At 42.7% G+C, this 13,704-nt stretch overlaps 1 protein-coding gene across 1 annotated transcript in view; it reads left to right on the plus strand.

Annotated features, from left to right (window-relative positions):
* itga8 (integrin, alpha 8) overlaps positions 1-13,704 on the plus strand; it is a 217,519-nt gene that overhangs the window by 127,948 nt on the left and 75,867 nt on the right. The window contains exons 21-22 of the mRNA XM_060824941.1: positions 812-904; positions 7,973-8,052. Coding sequence (XP_060680924.1) covers positions 812-904; positions 7,973-8,052 — 173 coding nt within the window. The remainder of the gene's footprint in view (positions 1-811; positions 905-7,972; positions 8,053-13,704) is intronic.

The raw sequence follows: 13,704 nt of genomic DNA on the forward strand, positions 1-13,704 counted from the left end.
CCACCACCACCCTCTTGTAAACCCCACCTAGAAATCCCCATTCTGCCATCAGTCTGGGATTTGGTCTGCAGTCTCACAGCATTGCTAGGCTTCTGATGAGTGCAGCACCACCACCAGCCTTATTCACATCGGCACTGAAGAGTATCTGCCAGTCTTTAATTTGGGGTGGCACGGTGGCTCAGTGGTTAACACTGCTGCCTCACAGCACCAGAGATCCAGGTTCAATTCCCCCCCTCGGGCAACTGTCTGTGTGGAGTTTGCACATTCTTCCCGTGTCTGCGTGTGTTTCCTCCGGGTGCTCCGGTTTCCTCCCACAGTCCAAAGATGTGCAGGCCAGGTGAATTGGTCATGCTAAATTGCCTGTAGTGTTAGGTGCATTAGTCAGGGGTGAATGTAGGGGAATGGGTCTAGGTGGGTTGCTCTTCGGAGGGTCGGTGTGGACTTGTTGGGCCGAAGAGCCTGTTTTCACACTGTAGGGATTCTAATCTAATCAAAAAAACGAATAGCTGTTGGCAGGCTGGACCTCTGCCGTCTGATGGGAACTTGATTTTGATAGGGGGCTCACTGCCATTTCTGACTTTTGAAAGAGACTTTTGTTCTTCCCAGAACATTCAGCGTGACATGTGAACTATAATTATTTATACAGGCATCTACATACAGCTTCTGGTGGAGGAGGGGGAATATCTTTGTTTTTGGGTGGTAAAGATAAATAAAAATGAGCGTCAAACATTTTAATTGCAGGCTTTTTATCCCACGTGAGTATTTGTGCAAAACTTCTTATAGTTTGTGTATTCTTGTGCTATCTTCCCAGGCACTGAGCAAGCTAAGCTGTGCCTATAAAGTGGACAATTCAACTCAAATGGTTGTCTGTGATCTGGGAAATCCTATGACAGCTGGAACCAATGTAAGTAACACACCTTTTCTGAATTGTGTATTTTTTTTTAAGCGCAATGGAATAACAATGTTAATACATTGAAAAAAAGCTGGAAGTCAATTCCCTTTTGGAGGGTTGTTTTTGAAAGTAATAGTTTGTATTTTGTCATTTTTTTTAAAGCTGTGTTATTTCCTGAAATGCCAGAGAGAAGACTTTTGGATGTTTTGAGCATTTATAGAATTCATCGCTTCGTGGTTCATGTATTTAGTATGGATTGCATCATTATATCACTAATGAATGATATCGCAAACTAACACACTGCTTCTCTGTTCCTAAACCAAGGATCAGTTTGGCAAACACATTTTTTCATACAGTTGTGTCCTTTATTAATGCAGTCATTATGATGCTGTGTCATATGCTTAAAGCTCCATTGATAGTATGCCATGTGTTAATGTTGCATGCTCACCGCCAGCTTTAACTGAGGTGTTCCAAGGAGTCAGGTTGATACCTTCGATATGATAATGAGACTGTAAATCTTATTGTTAGAATGTTACCACACCTTTAACACACACCCAAACTCCCACCCCTCAGCAATCTCCACCCCTACAAGATTATCCCTGGTGCTGCCATATGCTTGTAAGAAATAGGAGCAGGAGTACACCATTTGAACACTCGAGCCTGCCCTACTGACAAGTAAGATCATAGAATCTTAGAACCCCTATTGTGTGGAAGCAGACCATTCAGCCCACTGAGTCCACATGACCCTCCCCAATCCCTGCAACACTGCATGGCTAATCCACCTAGCCTGGAATGTGGGAAGAACCCCGGGCCATCTTGAGGAAATCCATGCAGACACACACAGTTGGTCTGATGGCCTATTGCCCCTTCACTCCTGCCTGCATCATAGTTGACACACTTGTAAATTAAAAACTAGTCTAGCACAGATTTAAATGTGGAGTTTGATGAATCAGACTTTACTGTTCTCTGAGGCATTCCAAGGAGTCAGGTGGATACTTTCGATATGATGATGAGACTGTAAATCTTATTGTTAGACTGTTAAAAAAATTCCAATGCTTAACAATTATTACAACTCCGCTAAGAGAACAAAATTCCTCCTTCTCTGCATCCTAAATGGCTGACCCTTATTTTTAAACTGTATCCCCAAGTTCTAGAATCATCCACAACGGGACAAAATCTCTCAGGATTTATCTTGTCCAACTCTCTTAGACTCTTACAAGTTTCAACAAGGTCACATCTCAATCTTCTATACTCACATGAATATAGGCACAATCTGCTCATCCTTTCCTCATCAGATAGATATCTCATCCTCAGTGTAGTGATTGTAACAAGGTCAGCCAGGTGGACCTGATAGAATATGAGTTCCCTGATTGGGGTTGTTTATCTAGTCCAATTAGGGGTCCTGGTTGACAGATAAGTGTCAGAGGAATGACTTGGTGATGGGATACAGGCCTCTATAGAGTTATTTAACTTAGATTATGTCCTTTGGTTGTAGAATCGTCCAGATGGGAAAGCAATTTCTCTGAATCTGTCCAGTTAAGCTCATATTGCAGTTAAGTTTCCTCATATTCTTCTACTGTCCAATAAGTCCTGGTCCAATCGACATTAGCTCACTTTATGAGAAAGTCTCTCCATACCAACCTAGTGAACATTCTCTGGATTGCCTCCAATGCCTGTTCTCTTTCCTTTCAGAAGGTGATCAAAACTGTTCACAGTATCCAGCTGTGGTCGGACTCGTGCCTTGTATAGTTTTAGCAATTTTTTTTACATAAAATGCCTTTGACAAGCTTTTATACTCATTTCCCTTTGAAATGAAGGCCAAAATTCCATTTGCCTTCCCTATTTCTTGAATGATAGTTTCTGTGATTCATGCACTGAGTCTCTGCGCAGCTTTCTGTGGAGTGTTCTGAGGGCGGTTCATTGGACCCGAAACATTAACTCTGATTTCTTCCACAGATACTGCCAGACCTGCTGAGTTTTTCCAGCAATTTCTGTTTTTGTTTCTCTCTTATATAGCATTGGTAGTTCTTTTGGTGTTTTTTTGTAGTTACTGACTGTCCAATGACAGACTAGTTTCTTGTCAGTAAAACAGGTAGATTCCAGAAAGAGAATATATCAATGACACTACAAATGGACTGAGGAATTGAATGCAATGGACTCATAAGATCCAGGTTATTCACAAAATTTGATTCACTCCTAGCAGGCCAGGTAAAAATCCAGACTAATGTCATAAGTTTGATATATTTAAAATACTATTTAACCTTCAATCTATGCAACTAGATTATTGGAGCATATTCTACAGACGATTCTGCAACCAACCTTAATAGATAAAAATTAAATGTATGTGTTAGGTATCTTTTATCTAAGGTAATGTTGCTGAAGTGATTAATGTTTGTGTTACGTTGGTTTCACCCATTCAGCTGATACCACAAACTGTCTGTGGGTCGACACAGTGAGTGCTACCCTAAATTCCACTGGGAGATGTCTCTGTACCAGCTCCTAAGGTCCTAGTAATCCCTCCCAACTAGATGTAGCTGTATTTATTACTATCATGCAATATATCTTCTTGGTGTCTAAGAATCGTCCATCTGGTGTGGATACTCTATGGTAGATACTCTGATACCAAACAGTGCAGGCCCACAACAAAGTAAGAAAAAGGAGAATTAATAAGAACCAACCTATACCGAGTAACATATATTGATAGAGTTGGCAAGGAACACAAGGTGCCAGCAGTGGAAAAAAAATCACTGCTCAGTTTTCCTGTCTCCATGGTGATGATGTTGAGGGCACACTGTCATTTATTTTGCTATTATATCACTAGTTTCCCATGGAGACATCGAGATATAAGGCTGAAACGGTTTTGAAAGCCTGCACAGTGGTTTTCCCAACCATGCTAATGGCCTACTGGCTTTGAGCCATTCAGTTATTGATTTCTCTGGAGGCAACTAAGGAGTGCCCATGTGCTTACTTTTCTGACTCAGCTACAAGCTATCTCTCCTGATGGGACTGCCAGCCTGATAGTTACTGTGGACCCTTTGGCTGGCCCTAAAACATCAGGAATCTACTTCAAGTCTTTAATGAAGAAAGATGGCTGCACAAAAGTGCACCAGTCACCAGAGTTGGTTGTGCATCACCAACATTGACCTGACACCAAGGTCCCAATGCCCACTGGAAATTCTAACTGCAGTGGGCTTGTTATTGCTAATTCCCACAACTGGTGGCAACTTCAATGTAGAAAGTGAAAAATTAAGTATTATTGTTGTCACTGAATGTTTCTCTGTGTGAGCTGCGCTGATGGTGAAACTGTTGGGCATTATGCTTTTTTTTGTTATTTTTAGTTAATTTGCCTTTTAAAAGAATTGATGCTCCTTTTGAACTATTGGTGGTCCAGTGCTGTATCACTGAGCATTTGTAGAACTAGGTCAGAGGGTGAGTTACTGATTGAGCTGTTTGATTTCAGTGTGGAGAAATGAATCACTGACCTTTGAACTTTACATTAGTTCCTGAGTCATGTTCACACAGATCAGTAACAGTATACATTGTGGGCTGCGGAAGTTTTGAAAATCTGAGAATGTTGCACCAAAAGGTCTGCACCAGATAAAATTTACTTCTACATCATAGCACACATCCTGTGGAGATTTTGCTATGGCTGATTGAGTAGACAGACTAAGAGTAGGATAGCACAAACACAAGTGCTGGAACCCAAATGAATGGAGGCAGAAGGGGAGCCAATTTTTGTACATGATCACAAAGTACTTTAACTCAAGTGATCATCTATGGATTATCACTTAATTAAGTTTTCCTGGTTATGCCAATCACTGGGGCCATTATTGGATATATAATGATCTGCAGCTGTCTGATCTTTGTTTCCTTAAAAACAATTGACTTAGCTGGGAATTTAGACCATAAGATATTGGAACAGAATGAGGCCATTCAGCCTATTGAGTCTGTTCTGCCATTCAACCATGGCTAATTGTTTCTCAAATACATTCTGCTGCCTTCACCCCATAACCCTTGAAACCCTTACCAATCAAGGAGCTATCTACCTCTGTCTTAATTGCACTCAAATACTTGGCTTCCACATTTCTCTACGTCAATGGGTTCCACAGATTAACTACCTTTTAGGTGGCACAATGGCTCCGTGGTTAGCACTGTTGCCTCACAGCGCCCCCTGGGTTCAAATCCAGCCTCGGGTGACTGTCTGTGTAGAGTTTGCACATTCGCCCCGTGTCTGTGTGGGTTCACTCCGGGTGCTCTGGTTTCCTCCCACTGTTCAAAGATGTGCAGGTTAGGTAAATTGGCCATGTTAAATTGCCCAGAGTGATGAGGGATGTGTAGGTTAGGTGCATTAATGAGGGTATATGTAAAGTAATAGGGTAGGGGAATGAGCCTGGGTAGGTTACTCTTTGGAGGGTTGGTGTGGACTTGTTGGGCCAAATGGCCTATTTCCACACTGTAGGGATTCTAAAAGGTCGTCACTCTGAGGCAGTGCCCTCAGGTCCTAGTCTCTCCTACTAGTGGAAACAGCTTCTCCATATCCATGCTATCCAAGCCACCTAGTATTCTGTAAATTTCAGTCAGAACCCCTGTCTTCTTTCGAAGTGCCAAGCACAGGCACACTCCTCATATGTCAAGCCCTTCATCCCCACAATCATTCTTGTAAACCTCTGCTGGACCGTTTCCAAGGCCAGCACATCCTTCCTTTTATTTCAAAAGCAGTCTGACCAGAGCCTTACACAGCCTCAGCAGTACACCTCTGTTCTTGTATTCTAGCCCTCTTGAAATTAATGATAACATGGTACTTGAGCTTCTAACATCAACTGAACCTGCATGTCAATCTTAACAGAGTCCTGAACTAGGACTCCCAAGTACCTTTGTGCTTCAGAGTTCTGAAACCTTTTGCTATTTAGAAAATAGTCTATGCCTCTATCCTTCCTACCAAAAATGCATAACCCCATGTTTTCCTACATTTTATTCCATCTGCCACTTCTTTGCCCACCCTCTTAGACTGACAAGTCTTTCTGCAGAATCCCTGCTTCATCAACACTACCCGTCCCTCTACCTATCTTTGTGTCATCTGTAAAAGGAGCGACAATGCCTTCAGTTGCTTTGTCCAGATAATTAATGTATGACATGAATAGTTGTGGTCCCAACCCAGACCCCTGTGGAACCCCACTAGTCATAGGCTGCCATTCTGAAAAAGACACTTATTCTCCACACTGCCAGTCAGCCAGTCCTCTATCCATGCCTATGCCTTGCTCCGAACACCAGAGAAGAATAACGAAACCACACATTATTTAGAGTCTAAAAGGGTACAGAAAAATAAATCCTTAAAAGTAGTAACAATAAGATATTAAAGGAAATAAACTAAGCTGTTCTAGAGAAATCAAACTAAAAAGCAAAAAATTGTCAATTAACTTGTGCTGTGTACAGTCTTGTGTCTAAATAATAAAAGAAATATATAGGGTGCTGGAGAAGGTGCAACACAGATACAAAAGATGGTACAGAACTAAGAGGATGGATTATAAGTAAAGGCAGAACATCTGGCGTATGTTTCTCTACAATGCAGAAATTTAAATAATAACAATTGGAGTTTCTAAAGCCATGAAGGATAATCAGGTAATTGTAACATAAATGCTTTCACTTAGTCAAGAGGCCAAAGGTAGTCACTAATAAATCTGATAGAGAATTCAGAAAAACAAACATTAACCAAAGAGAGGTAAGAAAATGAAATACTATATCACAAGGAAGTTGAATAGGTAAATGTCACATAGATGTATGTCAGAGAAAACTGGGTAAGCACTGCAGGGCAGAAAGAATAGAAGGATGGTGATAAGGTTTGATGAAGAGAGTGAAAGGAAGTCCATATGAAACACACGCTGACATAAAGCAATGGTACACATGGCCTGTTCCTGTGCTGTAGTCTAAGTAGAGACAGAAGATATGATTTTATCAGCTCATCCTATAGGTATGGAGCTTCATCCATCAAGCATGGCATTAGGAATTTGGACTTGAAATTCATCAGGCTCATAAAATGCTTCATCCTGGACATTACTATTGACCTGAACCTGAATTTGACTAGTCATATAAGTAGTGTGGCTGCAAAAGCAGGTCAGAAGTTAGGAATACTGCAGCAAGTAACTCACCTCCTGAATTCCCAGAGCCTGTCCACTATCTACAAGGCACAAGTCAGGACTATGATGGAATACTCCCTAGTTGCCTGGATGAGCATTATTACAGCAACATTTCAGAAAATTGACATCATCCAGGACAAAGCAGCCTGCCAGCCTGGCACCACGGTCGCAAGCATCCATTCAATCCACTGCCAGTGTTCAAGGGCAGCATTTCTAATTCTACTTTCATCAAGAAGGACAAGGGCAGCAAATACAAAGGAACACCATCATGTTCCAAGTCACTTACCTTCCAGATACGGAAGTATATCGTTGAGTGTCACTGAGACAAAATCCTCAAACTCGTCCCAGTAAGTGGCATTTTGGGTCTACCAACAGCACATGGATTGTAACGGTTCAAGAGGCAGCTCACCACCATTTTCTTAAGGGCAACTAGGGACAGGGCACTAAATGTTGGCTCAGCCAGCAACGCGCACAACATCTGAGTGCATGAAAGAAATCCTGGCCAGTCTTTGAGGCTGCCTCTGTACTTGGATTCCTCAGCTTCACACTTAGTTGGCAAAGTTTTGTACCAGGTGTTAAACTTTGTAAAATGTACTTTCTTGTGGCTGGTCGTACAGACTAAAACTGTCCCTTAATTTACAGGTAATGCATAGGATCCCATAATGTATTTTTGTATAAAGTCTGTCAAGGTATTTTAATCTGCTGTTGAGTAATGATTAATAACATTTTAGAGGAAGCAGGAAAAACAGCTAAAAGTAATGTAAAAAGGGATGATAAGGTACCTCATCAGCATGAATTAATAGGTTCAGTGCTCACTGAAGTAAGATTCATGGTAAGATTTAGTTTCTTTGGTACTCTGGCCAATAACTGTTTTCCCCAGTAAGAATTCCATACTGTAACTCCGGCATCTGTTGATGGTTAATGCTTTGATCCATTTCTTTGCCAGCTGTCTGTGGGGCTCCGTTTTGCTGTTCAGCACTTGGAAACAGCAGCTGCCAGCATCAGCTTTGACCTGCAGATCAAAAGGTGAGTTACAAATTTACTCACGTAGCTGCAGATTTTTGAAAAGAAGTGCAAAATGGTCCCCTGTAGATAATTGTGGATGAAATCAGTCAGCCTGTTGAAACTGTATGAGGGAATCTCCTTGTGAAGCAATGTAATATGCTTCACATATCACTGAAGTTGCCAAGTCGCTGAAGACCTTGATTGCGTAACCAAATGTAGTGTGTGCATAGAAGTGCAAATTGGTGCTTAATGGAGTGGCTTGCTGACAAAGTGACAGAACATAGAACATAGAAAAATACAGCACAGTACAGGCCATTTGGCCCTCAATGTTGCCCCGATCCAAGCCCACGTAACCTACACTAGCCCACTATCCTCCATGTGCCTATCCAATGCCCGTTTAAATGCCCATAAAGAGGGAGAGTCCACCACTGCTACTGGCAGGGCATTCCATGAACTCACGACTCGCTGAGTAAAGAATCAACCCCTAAACATTAGGAACTTGCTGACTTTGGTAACTAATGTGTAAATAATACAAATAATATGCTTATCAAGTTGCAAATTGGCACGACTTTCTTATGTTACATTTTTTTTTAAAAAGTGGCTAAGACCTTATCCAGTCAGGATATGATCAATGAAGGTTGTCCGGCCATCTACCTGCCAGTCTTCCTCAGCTAAATTCTTACTCAGTTGTCACTAGAGAGTACAATGATGTAATGTACTTGAGGCTTACTGTAACTAGTTGGTATGAGACTGGTATGTATTGCTGATGTGCTACAATTTGTCTTTGTCACTGATCCATGGAAGAACAGACAGGAAGTTTTAGTAATCACTGCTGAGCCCTCCCCACCTTTAATATTTTCCATTATTTTCCATGCACGTGAACACCTGCCCACTGTTTAATTTAAAATCCTATCCACAGTCCCACTTCTGTGATTCACCAGCTCTCTGATTCCTGCATGATTCAGGCACAGCCTGTCCCAATGCAACAGCTCTCTCCTTCCCCACTTCTGGTCACAATATCCCATGAGTTCATACCTGTTTCACCCACACCAACCTTTAAGCCACTTGTTTACATCCTTAATCTTGTTAACCCTGTGCCAATTTTCCAGTTGGTTCAGGTAATAATCCAGAGATTATTACCTTTTTGTTTCAGCATTTTATTTAGGCCCTAGCTGCCCATATTCCCTCAGCAGAACTTCTAATTATATCACTCCTACCTACATGGATCATGATAACTGGAACTTTCTCCTCCCGCTCTAAGTTCCTGAGCAGCCCAGGTGAGAAATCCTGAACCAGGCATCAGCCAGGCAACACATCATTTGGGACCAAAAGAGAAAATGCTGGAAAATCTCAGCAGGTCTGGCAGCATCTGTAAGGAGAGAAAAGAGCTGATGTTTTGAGTTTAACTGACCCTTTGTCAAAGCTGGTTTCAGATTCCAGCATCTGCAGTAATTTGCTTTTACACCATATGGGACATTTGATCCTGGTCACAGAACAGTGTCTATTCCCTGACTATACCATCTCTGATTACTACTACATTTCTCTTTTCTCCACACCTTGAGTGACTCCATGGCTAGTTTTCTCATCCTTCCTATAGCCCTCACTCTCATCCACACAAGGAGCAAGAATCTCAAACCTGATAGACAAGTTCAAGAGTTGAGGCTCCTTCACTCCTCAATTTCTCAACATGCCTTGCTCATTGTCACACCCTCCTGTCCCTGAGTACTGACCAATTTCAAGGTAATTAATCTCGGGTGTGACTGCCTGCTGAAACACAACATCCAGGAGAAAGGACAATGTTGTCAAGGAAAATACTGAAATATAGGTTATTAGACTAGACAGGATTGAGGTTCATAAGGAGGAGGTGTTAGCAGTTCTGGAGAGTGTAAAAATAGATAAGTCCCCTGGAACAGATGGGATTTATCCTAGGATTCTCTGGGAAGCTAGGGAGGAGATTGCACAAATTTTAGCTTTGATCTTTATGTCATCATTGTCTACAGGAATAGTGTCAGAAGACTGGAGGATAACAAATGTTGTTCCTTTGTTCAAGAAGGGGAGTAAAGACAACCCTAGTAATTATAGACCAGAGAGCCTTACTTTGGTTGTGGGTAAAGTTTTTAGATTAGATTAGATCCAATTGGGAATGATTATAAGAGGTAGGATTTACAATCATCTAGAAACGAATAATTTAATTGGGATAGTCAACATGGATTGTTGAAGGGTAGGCTGTGCCTCACAAGCCTTATTGAGTTATTTGAGATGATCGCCAAACAGATGAATGAGGGTAAAGTGGTTGATGTGCCATATACGGATTTCATAAGGCATTTGATAAGGCTCCCCATGGTAGACTAGAGCAGAAAATACAGAGGTAAGGGATTGAGGGTGATTTAGTGGTTTGGGTCAGAAATTAGGCGGCACGGTGGCACAGTGGTTAGCACTGCTGCCTCACAGCGCCTGTAGACCCGGGTTCAATTCCCGACTCAGGCGACTGACTGTGTGGAGTTTGCACGTTCTCCCCGTGTCTGCGTGGGTTTCCTCCGGGTGCTCCGGTTTCCTCCCACAGTCCAAAGATGTGCGGGTCAGGTGAATTGGCCAAGCTAAATTGCCCGTAGTGTTAGTTAAGGGGTAAATGTAGGGGTATGGGTGGGTTGCGCTTCAGCGGGTCGGTGTGGACTTGTTGGGCCGAAGGGCCTGTTTCCACACTGTAAGTCTAATCTAAACATTAGCTAGCTGAAAGAAGACAGAGGGTAGTGGTTGATGGGAAATTCTTTTCCTCGAGTTAAGTTACTAGTGGTGGACCGCAAGGATCTGTTTTTTGTCTGCTGTTTGTCATTTTTATAAATGACCTGGATGAGGGCATAGAAGGATGGGTTAGTAAACTTGCATATGATAATAAGGTCGGTGGAGTTGTGGACTGTGCCGAAGGATTTTGCAGGTTACAGAGGGACATAGATAAGCTGCAGAGCTGGGCTGAATGGTGGCAAATGGAGTTTAATGTGGAAAATTGTGAGGTGATTCACTTTGGAAGGAATACCAGGAACAGAGAGTACTGGGCTAATGGTATGATTCTTGATAGTGTAGATAAGCAGAGAGATCTCAGTGTCCATGTACATAGATCCCTGAAAGTTGCCACCCAGGTTGATAGGGTTGTTAAGAAGGCATACGGTGTTAGCTTTTATTGATAGAGGGATTGAGTTTCGAAGCCATGAGGACATGCTGCAGCTGTAAAAAAACTCTGGTGCGGCTGCACTTGGGGTATTGCGTACAGTTCTGGCCGCGTCTTACAGCCCTGGCTGCTGCATTATAGGAAGCTTGTGGACAAAGTAAGGGTATGGAATGCCTTATCTGCAATAGTACAGGAAGCATTGGAAAGGGTTCTGAGGAGATTTACCAGGATGTTGCCTGGCATGGAGGAAAGGCTGACGGAACTGAGACTGCTTTTGTTGGAGAGAAGAATTTGAGAGGTGACTTAATAAAGACATACAAGATGATCAGAAAATTAGAGGATGGACAGTTAGAGCCTTTTTCCTCAGATAGTAATGGCTAGCACAAGTGAACATAACTTTAAATTGAGGAGTGATAGATATCAGACAGATCTCAGAGGTAGGTTCTTTACTCAGAGAATAGTAATGGTGTGGAACGCCCTGCCTGTAACAGCCACCTTTAAGGGAATTTAAATGGTCATTGGATAAACATATGGATGATAATGGAATAGTGTTGGTTAGATGGGCTTCAGGTTGGTTTCACAGGTCGTCGCAACATCGACGGCCGAAGGGACTGTACTGCATTGTAACATTATATGTTCTGTGTTCTATGTCCCCATCCCTGGGTGCCGCAGTGTTCAAAGCTCAGGCTGAAGCTAATCAACCCTGAGCCAGAGTTCCTCAAGCAACCAACACTTGCTACAGATGTGGTCACTATGAACAAGAATGGGGTCCATCCGCTCCCACCTCATGCAGTTACAACACATCGCCTGGCCCACATCATTTGTAGCCTATAAATATTTCCCCTATTTACCTTCAACCGGAAAGCAACACATCATAATCAAAGTTAAAAATCACAAAACAGCAGGTTATAGTCTAACAGATTTATATGAAAGGACAAGCTTTCAGAGCACTACTCCTTCGTCAGGTAGCTAGTTGACTGGTTACCTGACAAAGGAGCAGCGCTGCGAAAGCGAATATATCCAACTAAACCTGTTGGACTATAACCTGCTATTATGTGATTTTTAACTTTGTCCACCCCAATCCAATACCAGAACCTCCACATTACAAAAATCAAATTATTAGTTATCACCAATTAATGAACTTAGGGTTTACCTGTGATGCCATTCTTTTGTTCTGGGCCCCTGACCCTGTGCTTCAAAAACCTTTCAAACTATGAGCCAAAAAAGCAAGCAAAAAACACCCCAACTTGCTGCACCAAATTTCCACACTGCCTCCAAATTTCTGAACGATATGCACATTTGAGCTGTGACTCACTCTGGATGTGATCTCTCCTTCCTGACTGTGTGAAGCTTACTGATCTTGCTGATATGTCTTGCTGTATATCTTCTGCATTCTCGTTCTGCTTTCACCTAGTCTGCACTCCATGGCTATATTAACCCACATATACACCAAATAAGTGATAACTTAACAGAAGATTGTACATCGTTGAGAATGTGGTGCTGAAAATGCACAGCAGGTCAGGCAGCATCCGAGGAGCAGAAGAATCAACATTTCGGGCAAAAGCCCTTCATCAAGAATGAGGCTGGGAGCCTCGGAGGTGGAGTGATAAATTGGGGGGGAGGGCTGGGGGCAAGGGAACTGAGAGTGCGATAGGTGGATGGAGGTGGGGATAAAGGTGATAAGTCGGAGGGGAGGGTGGAATGGATAGGTGGAAGGGAAAATGGACAGGTAGGACAGTATTTTCTCATTGGCTGTTAAGCTGCATGTTTTTAAGAGCTTGTCCTAATGCACTTGACTTTCAGGAAGTTCTCAAGGTAAAATTTGCTTTCATGTCAATATGTGAAGAAAATGCAAACTGTACATATTTAGCTGAAACTTTTGTGTTTTTCTCCCTATCATTTATGTTGAGTTTTATTTGGAGAGATTTTCCCAGCAACACCTCATGAATTTTCTTGAAACAAACTCACCTCATGACCTCAAAAAGTGTAGCGCTAGAAAAGCACAGCCAGTCAGGCAGCATCCGAGGAGCAGGAGAATCGATGTTTCGAGCATAAGCTCTTCATCAGGAATGTGGGGGGAGGCCCACCTCTGCCCTTGAACCCACCCCTCCAACCAAAGCAAGGACAGAGCCGCCCCCCAGTCCTCACGTCCCACCTCACCAACCTCCGAATACAACGCATCATGCTCCATCATCACTAAACAACCCCACCGCCCTGTGGCCAAACACTTCAACTCCTACTCTGCCAAGGACATGCAAGTCCCGCGCCTCCGCCATCGCCATATTCTAGTCGCCCGTCACTGGGGGAAAACACCTCACCTTCCGCCTTGGGATCCTCCAACCACATGGGATCAATGTCAATTTCACCAGCTTCCTGATCTCCCCTCCCCCCACTTTATCCAGATCGAAATCCAACCCATTACCACCCTCTTGAACTGACTTACCTGGCAATCTTCCTTCCCACCTATTCACTTCACCCACCATTCTGACCTATCATCATCACACCCC

This window comes from Hemiscyllium ocellatum, chromosome 5, assembly GCF_020745735.1.
Source record: "Hemiscyllium ocellatum isolate sHemOce1 chromosome 5, sHemOce1.pat.X.cur, whole genome shotgun sequence".
Taxonomy (NCBI): Eukaryota; Metazoa; Chordata; class Chondrichthyes; order Orectolobiformes; family Hemiscylliidae; genus Hemiscyllium; species Hemiscyllium ocellatum.